Here is a 13497-nt window from a genome sequence, read left to right on the forward strand (position 1 = left end):
TCTCTCTCTCCCTCTGCAGGTATACAGGTATATACGGCCGCAAAAATATGCCGGAAAATAAATGTAGTTGAAGAGCCTACGACCATGGACTTGCACAAAACGTTGCTCGATTCCTCGTTATAGCGACTGCGTCAACGCGTAGCCAAGTCGGTATAGTCAACACACAGTAGTCAGTGACGAAGTGTAATCGACTTGCGTTCTCTGGAGAAACCAACTACGGAGGTCAGAGGACATCGAGGGACGGAGCTGAAGTGTGTTTACGTTGCCAGTTCTGTTAACAGCTCGTGCCTCGTCCTGCATTAGCTACACCGCGTTTCAGTGCTTTAGTGAACGTCTAGGTATAGGTAGCCATGAATATTTGTAACTTCAAAATAATATTCCATGGAGCCTCGCTGAACTTTAAACCATAGCAGAAACTCGATGGAACCTCTCGATGGCAACAGAAGTAATGGGTAGACGGCAACAGAAGCTAGGCCGCTTAGAAACTGCCGAAGAGCCGTGAGCGACGAAATGTCTCGCCGTCAGGAACATACATTATCGCATGGCGCTACAAACAAGAGTGACGCGCCTTCAAGAAATCGTTCGGGAGCAGGAAGCGAGTGCCGGTCGACTTATCCTTAAATTGCGAGCGAATTAACGCGTCGCGGGCTATCGAGCGATAGCCGCTTTATAATACGTGCCATTGCTGCGAGGTCCGCTTACACAACGCTGCAGATTACCCCGCGGCTACACACTTCGCAAACACTGCCGCTCTGCGTCCCGATGTTAATGACCGCGTGCGCAGCGCGCTCTTCTTCCGCGCTCGGCGGAACGCACGCGTACGCGAAATAATCACGCGTCCGGCGCGAGCACGTCGTCTCTCTCGTTACGTGACTCCGGCGTAATGAGCGCCGGCCTCGATCGCCGGACGTAGTACCTCGCCATCCGCTCGAGGATCGGCATGTGGGCGTCCCGCCGCGGAGCCGTCGCGCGACAACATCTGCCTGCCGTGCACCACAAGACGAAATCGAGCGGAACCCGAGAAAGAAAAAAAAAACATAAATGAACGAAACATGCGTGCGGAGAAAGTCATCGGAAGCGCCGGGCGAGGAATCGCCGCGCGACCACCGCCCTCTTTGAAAAGCGGTCGAAAACAAAGGACGCGCGCACCACTGCACAATCCGGCTCGCAGCCTGGCTTCGAACGGCGTTCGTGCATCAGGCCCCCCCTAATGTGCTTCTTTATTTCTGTAATCGCTCCGCAGCGCCCCCACTTGGGGGGGGGGGGGGGTGAGGGGGACGATGTAGGTCGGTCGCGATGAAAAAGCGAGGAGCATCGCGGTGCGGTTCCGGCGCCGGCTGCCGCGCGTGTGTTTTCTTCTACACGGCCGCGCCGGCCTGGTTATGCAAACTGAGCCGCCTCAGTTCGTCAGGCGGCGGTCACTTCCTGTTTCTGACTAGCGTATAAGACACTTGTAACGTCCCGCAACGGTCTGCGCACGATTGCGATAACCCCGCGGTCTCTGGTGAGTCGCGTCGAACGGTAGGGTAGAGCCGAGCATATAAAGCGAGGAGAAAGGAAGAAAATGGGACAGAAAAATAAAGGGGGGGGGGGGATACCGATGACACACGTATCGATAAAGAAATATGAAAACCCTTGAAGCGCTTCAAAAGCGCAGAGGTTTAAAGGATAGAGAGTCAGATGAGCAGCTGGAAAAGGACGATGTCAGTATTAGCGAGGGAAAGAGAGAGAATAAGGGAGAGGCACGACGCTTATAACCAGGCTGATTCCGGTTGGCTACCCTGCTCTCGCAAAAGGGGAAAGGAGAGTGAAAGTTCAGGAGAAGCGAGATGACACTTCAACGCCTGCGCTGTTGTTCGCCACGATTTTGTTAATCGCAAGCCACCGGCACCGCTTTATCGTTGTATCAAACGTTATTACACTAGGGCGAAATCAGCTGCCCAGTAGCGTACCCAGACACGCTCTTCATAGGTAAAATTTACGCACAAAAAAAAAAAGTCTGCTCTTACGGAGGAGGTGGAGACAGCCTGTCACATAGTTTTGTTTAAATTTCGAGTATATGTGTGCGAGGAAAGAAGTTGAGTGCATTGCCGTGTACGCACGCGTTCTAAAGCTTTCACACGATATCGGTCAAGAACCGCAAACCTTCGTCAAAGTACTCGCGTACGTCAGGTTTCATGCAACGGCGGCCAAGGGTTCATAAACTGTTGGGCCGGATGTTTCAGGTAATTTCGGCCAAGGGTTCACATGCTGTTGGCCGAGGCTTCGTGCAATGTTAGCCAAGGGCTCATATACCCCTGGTAAAGCGTTTCACATGCCATCTGCCAAGGTTTCAAGTAATCTCGCGCAAGCTACCCTCTCCCAGAGATCTTTTCACACTGCTGGCCAAGGTCTCGCCCAAAATGTAAGCCAAGGGTGCACATAACGTCCGCCCAAGGTCTCGGCCGATGTCGGGTAAGCTACCAGCATCGAAACGCTCACCTAGTGTTGGCAAATGTATTGTCCACAGTGTACACAGTGCCAAGGCTTCACATGCACCGATAAATTTTTGGCACTTCTCTTAATTTTACGCAACCACGGACTGCTTTTTCTCTATAATGAAACCATACCGTCATACTCTTATCGCCACGGATTATACAGTAGGACATAATTCGTTTTCTTATCTTCCATGTGGCTGACGAGCCTGCTGGTTGACACATATCGTAAATTACGCAAAGAATTAAGAGAAGGTCCAAAGCGTGTGGGTGCCACATTTGTACGGTGTCCCCTGAAGTTGATTCGGATGACGCCTCATAATATAGCTTCACTTACTTATAAAACAAGAAAACTAAACACTGAATGTTTTTTTATGCACTCATTCCTCAAATCACCGATCTCCTGAAGCCCACGCTTGCTATATACCTCGGCCATTCGACCATCCCAATCGCGACCTAATTAACTGCATGCACGACCCAACTCTCTCTCTCTCTCTCTCTCTCTCTCTCTCACGACGACGCTCTTTGTGCTTGGTCACGCGCTCGGCCACAGCAATGTCGAGAACGTGAAAGGCTCGTTGTTTGATTCCATCTGTAGCTCGCGATGGTCGCTCTATTCTATGCGGACGCTCCATCAAAAAAGAAGAAAGACAAAGAAAGACAACAATGCCTTGTAAGCGCTCGGTAAGGTGGTCGGAGTGGTCGGCTCAATTCCAAAATGGCCGTATTAGCGACATTTCTTTAGCGAACGCCAACCTTGATCGCGGCCTGAATTCTGTTATCCCATTGTCCCATTATCCCATTATCCCGCTGCAGGCGACCTCCGAGCAAGTTATCTGAGGAGTCGCAAACGCTGGAGGCTGGCTCCGGCGCTTACTTTCTTTTTTTTCATTTGCTGCCGCAGAGTGAACGAACAATTTAAACCGGGACAGCGGGCGTCCAGTGAACAGTGAAAGTAGCCTATACATCTCCAAGCTCCCTGCATATACGTGGCTGGCTCTCATATCGTAGGTGTATCGCGCATGTTGATGAGGAAGGAAGGAAGGAAGGAAGGAAGGAAGGAAGGAAGGAAGGAAGGAAGGAAGGAAGGAAGGAAGGAAGGAAGGAAGGAAGGAAGGAAGGAAGGAAGGAAGGAAGCTAGGAAAGAAGGAAGGAAGGAAGGAAGGAAGGAAGGAAGGAGGGAAGGAAGGAAGGAAGGAAGGAAGGAAGGAAGGAAGGAAAACAAGAGGTTAAAGACAAAGAGGTTAACCAGATTAAGTTATGCTGATGAGTAGAGCTGATGTGCTTTCTTTGTAATATATGTTGTACTAACGTCACTCAGCTGGCGCTGCGAGCTGTGAGAGGTGTCGCATAAGTGTCGCATGTGGTTCAACTTGGACCGCTCGTCCCATCTGAAAGAAGTGACGAGTTCCGAAACTGCCGTTGGCTGAACGTTTGCAATCTTGGTGGTTTATTCCTTGCCTGACACATGACTCGATCTCGCCGATAGCAGCATCAAAACAGCAGCGACGTGCTTCCCCCCACGTTTCTTAAAAAAAGAAGAAGAAAGAACTGTAGTTAGCGTGCAGAAGTAGGCGTTACTCGTTGTTCACTAGGCGATAATGATTATTATTTTGTCCTTACGTTAAAATAACGCGAAGTGTGGAAATTTCTAACTGGTAACCTCACTATTGCAGATGCGCGGGAACCACATTTCACCAAAATTCGCAGCCCCGAAAACATGCCGACGTCTCTTCAGCATTTCTACCCAGCACTCTGCGCACACACATCTCTCTCCGACAGAGAACCGTCCGGGTACACGGATACACGCCACGTGTCAGGAGCATAAATCACGACTTCCACGATCGGCTTTTTGGCACTAGCTCAGACCGCTGCTATACCCACCATGGCATCTACAGGCACCGAAAACAGAAACGTCGATCTAAGGTACCTAAATAAAAGTGACGTTCTCACATTAGCAGCGAAACAATTATCTTTACGTGAGCTATCTCACAAGTACCAGGAGTCTGTTCACGTGTACATGAACGGTTCTGTAATCAAAGGAAGTGCGACTGCAGCTTACGTTATACGATCCTTACAGGTGGAATACGCGTGTGGGCTAGGACCCACGTCGCCACAAACAACAGCGGAATTAGTGGCAACTCTCCAAGCCACTTATTTCGTCAGAACATACGAGATACTCAAGAAGTAGGTAATTTGTACAGACTCCTTATCGACTTTAGCACATCTTGAATATACTGACGACAACCAACAACACGCACGAATAATATACGCATTATACTGGAGAGTTTAACTCTGGCTACTCAAAGAAAACGTGAAGTTATAATACAGTGGGTCCCGGGACATGCTATAGTAAAGCAGGCAACGAGTTAACGGACTCGCTGGCAAAATCGGCCCATAAAGATGCAGAAATTCAACTCATCCCTCTATCACCAATTATTTAGCGCTTGTATATTACGTGTTATACTCTCTTGTATTCTGTGCTGAAACTCACTCTTGACTGTCACATTCCGTGCGTGTATTATTTTAACTCTGTAACACCTCATCTGCCGACATGCTCATCCACTCTACATCGCGGCCGCTTGTGTGGCTGTGTGTGACTTTGTTTACAAAATCATTGTGGTGTGACTTGCCTTTGGTTTTATATGTATATGTTCGTGGATGTATACGACTGCGTGTTGTGGGTTTCTGACCCTGTGACGTCGTTTCTTTTCCTTTTCCTACTACATATTTATATATATATATATATATTGTTATTTCCGCAATGAAAGAAAGGAGCAGCCGTCAACATTATAGTAGAGTTACTACATCTATTTCTTTTATGTTCATTTAGATATAAAAAAAATTGGCTCATACTATTTCAAGACGCCCAGGTAAATCGCTCGTATCGTTTCTTCAAGAAAGAAACAAATATACCCAGCCCATCGCGACCGTTGCGGCATCGATGCTGTAATCTGCGGCTGAAGGGCGTGACCCCGATCTCAGAGGCAAGCCTCCACGCACATTAGTGCAAACTTTCGTCGCAAATGTTGTCAGCACTCCCGAACATGCACTCATTTACGATACGCACATTGCGACAGCGACGTGTTACTGACTACGACAGATCTCCGTTCTTAACTTCGCTCCTCCACTTCAAGCTCGGTACTCAATGCAGGTTCGGGCTAATTGGTTGACTAAACTGTCCGCACCGTGGTTCTGTCGCTTTCTCTCTTTCTTCCGAGTTCTTATTTCAAGCTGTTAGTTTAGTCGGTGGTCGGGGCACTGTGCCAGTGATTACAGTATACATTGTAGCTCACGCGCATCTCAAAGAATTTCGACAGACTATGCAAGAACGCTTCGACAACTATAGTGAGGCGATGCGACTGCTGTCAAAGTTGCACTGGGCGCGTTCTGCTGCTGTTAAATTTCTCGCGGCTGTCTTTAACGATTATACTCCTATATATTCATCGAGGAGGCAAAGCCCTCTACTGCGCTTAGCCTGTTTATAAAGCACAGATGGGTAACATTTGATTTAAGTGGGTTATGTGACTCAGAACTCTGCAATTTTATTCATTAGTTTATTTATTTTTAGATTTCTTACGGGCCTTATATGAGGAATTGCGCAAGGAGGGGGGGGGGGAGGCGTCACAGTAAGTAATAAATGAGCATATAACAAAACGTAACATACATACATGATAAATATACAGTATAATAATGTGTATAACATTTTGTACGAACATTAGAGCATTGCACACAAATAATTTGAGACGGTAGTGCACATATTAGACAAAAAGACTAAATGTACAGTTCATTCAGCAGACAAAATAGCAATGTACAAAAGTAGCCACTCCAACGTCATGGAATAAAAAATACATAATAATAAAATATTTAATGAACTAATAAATAAGAACAAAAAAGCGTGCAGAACACATAAAACTGGGAAGAAAATCAAAGAAAGGACATCGCGTGTCTTTTTTCGATGTTACGCAGTCGAATATGAACTTATGAGCTGGCGGAATTTGTCAGGATTTGTTTCGGAGACGATGAAATTGGGAAGAGAGTTCCATAATCGAATGGCACCAGGAAGCGCTAAACAGTTGAATGCATGAGTGCATGAGTAGATGCGTGAATGCATGAGTAGATGCGCGTGAAGCTGAGGTGAATATGTAATCTGCGTGATGTGCAAGGTGCGACTTCAAGCCGTAAAGACGATTTTATAGCTGCATGAATGTATTGTGAAGTAATAATAAGAGTACAAAATCACGACTAGTACTTAAGGGCGGAAGGGAATTATCATGTTTAATTTGTGAGATGCTTGAATCGTAGGTGTAGTTACGTGAGCGACCCTACCTTGAACTGATTCTAATAAGCTGATTAGGTTGTTATGATAAGGTGACCAAATTGGAGAGGTAAATTTGAGCTGCGGGCGAACAAAACGTCTGATAAACTAGCTTGCTGACGTTGGAGGGTGAGCTACTTAGGTTGCGGCGTAAATACCCCAGTGATTTTGAGGCATTAGCACACAAGGTAGCAACGTGACGGGTCCAGGCAAGGCTTAAGCTGTACGAGATTATTGCCTAAGTACCTAAGTGCCATTGAATTATGGTGTTTTACGTGCCAAAACCACGATCTGATTATGAGGCACGCCGTAGTGGGAGACTCCGGATTAGTGTGTGTGCGTGCGTGTGTGTGTGTGTGTGTGTGTGTGTGTGTGTGTGTGTGTGTGTGTGTGTGTGTGTGTGTGTGTGTGTGCGTGCGCGCGCGCGCGCACACACGCGCTGCATACCCTGATGCGAGGCACATGGGGCGCGAGAACAGATGCATTGTATGTCGCGCGGGAAACGAATCCTCAGGGGTTTTTTTGTTTTTTGTTTTTTTATGACTCCAGCGAGAAGGTGGTGGTAGTAGTAGTAGTAGTAGTAGTAGTAGTAGTAGTAGTAGTAGTAGTAGTAGTAGTAGTAATAGTAGTAGTAGTAATAGTAGTAGTAGTAGTAGTAGTAGTAGTAGTAGTAGTAGTAGTAGTAGTAGTAGTAGTAGTAGGTCAATAGGTGAAAGAGCGATGGGTGGCTCCCTTAGTCCAAGCCTCCACTGGCCTTGGCTGCCTGCTGGACTTGCGATCAGGTAGAAGGTAAACGTGAGCGCGGTGAACTTAAGCGAAAGACGATTAGAAGATTCGTGGGGCGCGTGGAGCATAGGCGAAAACCGAGTAAAAAGCGTGCAATCAAAAAGCTGGCAAATGGCCGCGCATAATATAGGTTGCTGAAGAATGTACACAGAGTTAATTAAAAGCACGCTGCAATGTGGCGGAAGATACCACCGCGCCTCTTTCTTTCTGCTTTCTTTCTTTATTTGTTTGCATTGCTAAAATACAATGACGGGGGCTAAGATAAAAGCTGCAATGAGGCAGCTTGAGGTGCCCTTAGCTTAGGTGCTTAGTCGAAATTCCCTCGTAATCACCGCGAAGTTATACTGCACAGTTTATACTATACGCACACTTGACTAGAGCTGGCCGTAATATGACGCCAGTACGTTCCAGAAACACGCGTCGCGTGCGCGCACACGACACTCCAGGCTCGCTCTTGATAGAGAGGGCAACGCGTTCGACAAATAATAATAATATTTGGGGTTTTACGTGCCAAAACCACTTTCTGATTATGAGGCACGCCGTAGTGGAGGGCTCCGGAAATTTCGACCACCTGGGGTTCTTTAACGTGCACCTAAATCTAAGCACAGGGGTGTTTTCGCCCCCACCGAAATGCGGCCGCCGTGGCCGGGATTCGATCCCGCGACCTCGTGCTCAGCAGCCCAACACCATAGCCACTGAGCAACCACGGCGGGTTCGTTCGACAAAGCATCGCTCCCCCCTCGTCGCTAAATGCCGGACAATTTGTGTCGTCGTCGTAGCGAAGCAACTGCTTTCAACGGGCGGTTGCGCCGCTGCTAGAAGCGCGGGCGCGCGCGTTTAGGGACAGTAATTGGTGGGTCTAGCGCAGCAGTTCTCGCAGCACTCGTGTACCAGCAGTGTACAGATCGCGATATAGCAAAGTGAGGGAGAGACCGGCGTGCGTATCGAGACGACACGAGACGCAAGCATGGGCGCGGAGTGAGCGAGCAATCACTACGCTGCGGCTAACCGTATAGTATACGAGACGCTTGGTCCGCAGAGCAGGCTACCCTCTTCCAAGTCTCTGCCCGCTGCCGCCCAAGTCGTCATGCGGCTTGTCTGTCGCAACGGGGATGGCACGAAGCGACGCGGTTTATGTTTGTTTGTTTGTTTGTTTGTTTGTTTATTGACAAAACAACGCTCAAGAGCGGTTTGTCTTGGTGCCAAGGCAAAAGGCGGCACTAAAAGCCACCTGACTAGGCCTTTGACACCAGACAGCACGCGCAGCACACAACATGAGCGCAAGATGCTTCAAAACACACTGCATATTATCAAACACATACAAATAAAAATGCACGTACACTGCCGGCCATTCATTAATAATGTTTCTTCTCTCTCTCTCTCTGTACAGAGTATCAAAGACGATAAAGCAAGATAAGGAAGAATGACAGAATTAGTCGTCAACACATTCATCATCAACAAGACACAGAACTATTAAGGCCAATGGACTACAATTGGATTTATCTTGCCGTCCTCGCGCGTTTTATCGACCGCGGGCACGAGACCGCTTCTCCGCCTGCTTGTTTTTGTCGTCCAGAGATGTGTGTGTGTGTACGCTGTGGGAAAAGACACTTCTGCCAGGTTTATTGTCGCAGAGCGCTAAGCCGTCCTAACGTGGCGTACTCAAGGTGGCAAGCCTAACATCAGCATACTCCCGGTCGAGAGCCCATCTCTCTCTCTTCCTCTTCTACGATGCGCCCCGCGAGCACGATTTCCAACATACGCCTCTTCTGCATGCCATTTTGTTTGTAAAGGTATGGCAGAAAACGGAAAGGATAAACAGACAAAAAAAATATCGCGAGGCAGGACACAGAGATGGGAACAGCAAGAGCGCAGCTAGCGCCCTTCCTGCTTTATTTTTTTTTTTCATCTGTGTCCTGCTTCACAATTTTTTTTCTGGTTATCCATTCAGTTTGCGGGGATATCTTCGCAGAGTACCACGCGCTAACTCACCCAACAAGCTACCCTTATGAACTCTTCTGCCACGTCAGCTCGATCCTTTCGTAACGTTGTCACGGGGCCCCGTTTCGACAAGGAATGTCTCTTTCGTCCTTGTTTCGTTATGTTCACATGCTGCTTTGCTGCTGCTATAGATAGAAACCGTGAGATCAATTTCGAGCGTTCTCATCCCTTCGTTCGTTGTTCGTATATGTCCTGTATAACGTACGTTAATAACGTCAGACAAATTAACTCGTCTGCTAGAATATTTACATGAAGCTCTATAACGAAATTATTCACTGCTATACATATCTCTGTTCACACACACAAAAAAACGCCAGATTGAGCTTGAATTCAAAAGGTTCGCGTACCTGGATACGGTTCGCGAAGTGTTGGAGCATCGGCCACTGTGCTGCTGCGTTGGAAACCTCAGCCGAAGACCTGCATAAAGTTTTAGGCATATCATCGTCGCAGCACTTAGCGACATTAATTATTGGATTATAGCCCCACATTTACGAGTGATATCATTAAGCAAGTTTAGGCATTTAATGTCCTTTATTGCCCATCGCTGGTATACCGGAAGCTATATCCCTTACTTGCTTGCATCTTCCTTTCGAAATCTTTGTTTAAAACAGGTTTCATTCAACGATGCATAACCATGTCGTACCGTGCAGTCAAGTTTTGAAGGCGACACACGGACGTAGTAGCAATTCGCCACCTGCATTTGTCACGAGCCTTAGCGTGCAGCAGAGGCTCACACCCATGCAGGGACACGGTGTCGCCGCCGCCGCCGTCTCAATGTGGGACGTCCCGCAGCCACAGGAAGAAGACAGAGTTTGCATGCGAAACGGCGTCGGCAGCTCGCGAGAGTTCGTCCGTGAACCGGGCCCACGTCTTGCGACGCGACGAGAGACGTCGTCCCGCACACAGCTAGCAGCAGCAGCAGCCGTGTAACACCTCCCGGTGACCCACGTAACGGATGACGCACGCCCGCCTATAAGCCACGAAGACACACTTTTCACCGCTGCTATCGCCGAGCCGCTTCTACAACGGATCGTCTTCCTTCCGCGAGGCTTCGGCCTCGCCACCAATTTGCATACATCCGGAGGTGATCGATGGCGCCGCATCAGGGCGGCAGTGATTGAAGTTGCAATTAGAGCCCCGCACGGACCGACCGACCGACCGACCAGCCGTCTATACGGGAACAAAAAGAAGAAGGGAAAACAGACACAAGAATACGGAAATGAGAATTACGAGCAAGAGCAAAGCGAGCTCCGTGTCCATCCGAAACGACTGATCCTATCGCTCTCTCTTTCGGCCTCTCGCGTTCACAAAGCCGCTCTGTATACACACGTACGAACCAAGCGCGAGCTTCTTTCCACACGACAATGTATCTTATTATCCTATATATCGCGTGGCGCAATCACCGTCATCTCAAACACGCTTCTGCTTTACCAAGAAATCACTGCTTGCACCCCCCCCCTCCCTCCCCCGGCTCTCGCTGCTCCTTTAAAGAACCCTCCTCGGTACCACACGGCGGCGGCTGCTGCTTGCGTGTCGAGTGCACACGCATCCGCGCCGCACTAAGTCCCGTGCTTAACGACCTGTGAAGGAGCGATCTGTTTTCTCAGCGCGGCTACCCGCAACGTACGGTGTGTGTGTGTGTGTGTGTGTGTGTGTGTGTACGAGTGTGCGTAGAAGAAAGACAAGACAAAACCAAACAAAAAGAAAGAACAAAAAGCCCAATTGCTCCAGTGACCCGAGCATGCACGCGAACGGCAAGCTGGCCAGCCGAGCGCAACAAATCGCATTCTTCCAACAAGGCGCATTCTTCCCAGCGGATATCATCCGCGGCGCCGGTTCATGCCTCTTCTAGGGGAACGATTGCCCAGCTTGTATCGGTAGTTGCGCGTCCGCCCTCGAGCAATAACGGACGTGTCCCGCTGTGATGAATTGCGTCGCCCCGTTTCACATGGACGAGGCTTCCACGTTATATTACCCGCCTTTCTTCTACTGCTGCGTGTGACACGTCAGGGTCCGCCACCCCAATCACCAACCCCTGCGCCCTCCATCCCATTCAAGAAGGTGGAGGGGGGGGGGGAGAGAAACGAAGGCGAAATGTACGAGCCGAGGAGAGTAACTTTCGCGCCCCAAGTGTAACGACAACCAAGCGCGGACATTCTCAGAAGCGGGCGTATCCGTATGCTCGTCTATATAGCCACAAAAGGCGGGGGGGGGGCGACAAGCTCTCCGTTGGACTGTATATGCTAGAGGTCTCGCGCGTCAGCGGTCGTTCCGGTAACCTCGCTGAAAGCTGTGCCAAAGATCGCGTGACGCACCTCCGGCTCGCTCGTTGCTGCACAAGAAGCCGTCGCTCACGCCTACGAGGCGCATAGTATGCGTACACGCAGGGAAGGGACGACGGAAATCCGGGCGGCGCTTATAGCTAAACGGGTTCCCGCCGAAGCCAAGGCATGGGAGTCTCGCGCGCACACAATGGGTTTCGCCTCTCCGGACTTAACACGAAAGAAGACCTTAACCCGAAACCTGTGTTGACCCGTTCTTATACGCGCCGCGAAGGTCAAGCACACCTCGACGCAACGTTTAGTGGCCCCGGCTGCTGCTGGCTTTCTTTTTATTTTTCCACCGCGCGGTGAACCGGCGGGCACCACAGCGCATGGTGCGCGTGTGTGCCCCCGATCTATTCAGCGGCGCGCGGTTTCATGCTGGGAAGCGGAACGCGACGCGAGTTCTACTGTGTGAGAACCCCTCGGGGACCATCGAAGCGATTCGCGCGCTTCGTCTGAACCGGGAGCCCGGAATCCTTGAGGGTGATTCGCGCGCCTCGTCTGAACCGGGAGCCCTGAATCATTCCGGGCGATTCGCGCACTTCGTCTGAACCGGGAGCCCGGAATCCTTGAGGGTGATTCGCGCGCTTCGTGTGAACCGGGAGCCCTGAATCATTCCGGGCGATTCGCGCACTTCGTCTGAACCGGGAGCCCTGAATCATTCCGGGCGATTCGCGCACTTCGTCTGAACCGGGAGCCCGGAATCACTGCGGGCGATTCGTGCGCTTTGTCTGAACCGGGAGCCCTGAATCATTCCGGGCGATTCGCGCACTTCGTCTGAACCGGGAGCCCTGAATCATTCCGGGCGATTCGCGCGCTTCGTCTGAACCGGGAGCCCTGAATCATTCCGGGCGATTCGCGTACTTCGTCTGAACCGGGAGCCCTGAATCATTCCGGGCGATTCGCGCACTTCGTCTGAACCGGGAACCCGGAATCCTTGAGGGTGATTCGCGCGCCTCGTCTAAACCGGGAGCCCAGAATCATTGCGGGTGATTCGCGCGCTTCGTCTGAAACGGGAGCCCTGAATCATTCCGGGCGATTCGCGCACTTCGTCTGAACCGGGAGCCCTGAATCATTCCGGGCGATTCGCGCACTTTGTCTGAACCGGGAGCCCGGAATCACTGCGGGCGATTCGCGCGCTTTGTCTGAACCGGGAGCCCTGAATCATTCCGGGCGATTCGCGCACTTCGTCTGAACCGGGAGCCCTGAATCATTCCGGGCGATTCGCGCGCTTCGTCTGAACCGGGAGCCCTGAATCATTCCGGGCGATTCGCGTACTTCGTCTGAACCGGGAGCCCTGAATCATTCCGGGCGATTCGCGCACTTCGTCTGAACCGGGAGCCCTGAATCATTCCGGGCGATTCGCGTACTTCGTCTGAACCGGGAGCCCTGAATCATTCCGGGCGATTCGCGCACTTCGTCTGAACCGGGAGCCCTGAATCATTCCGGGCGATTCGCGCGCTTCGTCTGAACCGGGAGCCCTGAATCATTCCGGGCGATTCGCGCACTTCGTCTGAACCGGGAGCCCTGAATCATTCCGGGCGATTCGCGCACTTCGTCTGAACCGGGAGCCCTGAATCATTCCGGGCGATTC

The 13497-nt window shown here is 50.4% G+C and overlaps 1 protein-coding gene across 1 annotated transcript in view; it reads right to left on the reverse strand.

Annotated features, from left to right (window-relative positions):
- The window catches only part of LOC135911618 (adult-specific rigid cuticular protein 15.7-like), a 112936-nt gene that overhangs the window by 91110 nt on the left and 8329 nt on the right, over window positions 1-13497 (reverse strand). Inside the window, exon 2 of the mRNA XM_065443946.1 lies at window positions 9927-9996. Within this exon, the coding sequence (XP_065300018.1) occupies window positions 9927-9956 (30 nt within the window). The 5' untranslated portion in view covers window positions 9957-9996. The remainder of the gene's footprint in view (window positions 1-9926; window positions 9997-13497) is intronic.

Source organism: Dermacentor albipictus, chromosome 5 (genome assembly GCF_038994185.2).
Source record: "Dermacentor albipictus isolate Rhodes 1998 colony chromosome 5, USDA_Dalb.pri_finalv2, whole genome shotgun sequence".
Classification (NCBI taxonomy): Eukaryota; Metazoa; Arthropoda; class Arachnida; order Ixodida; family Ixodidae; genus Dermacentor; species Dermacentor albipictus.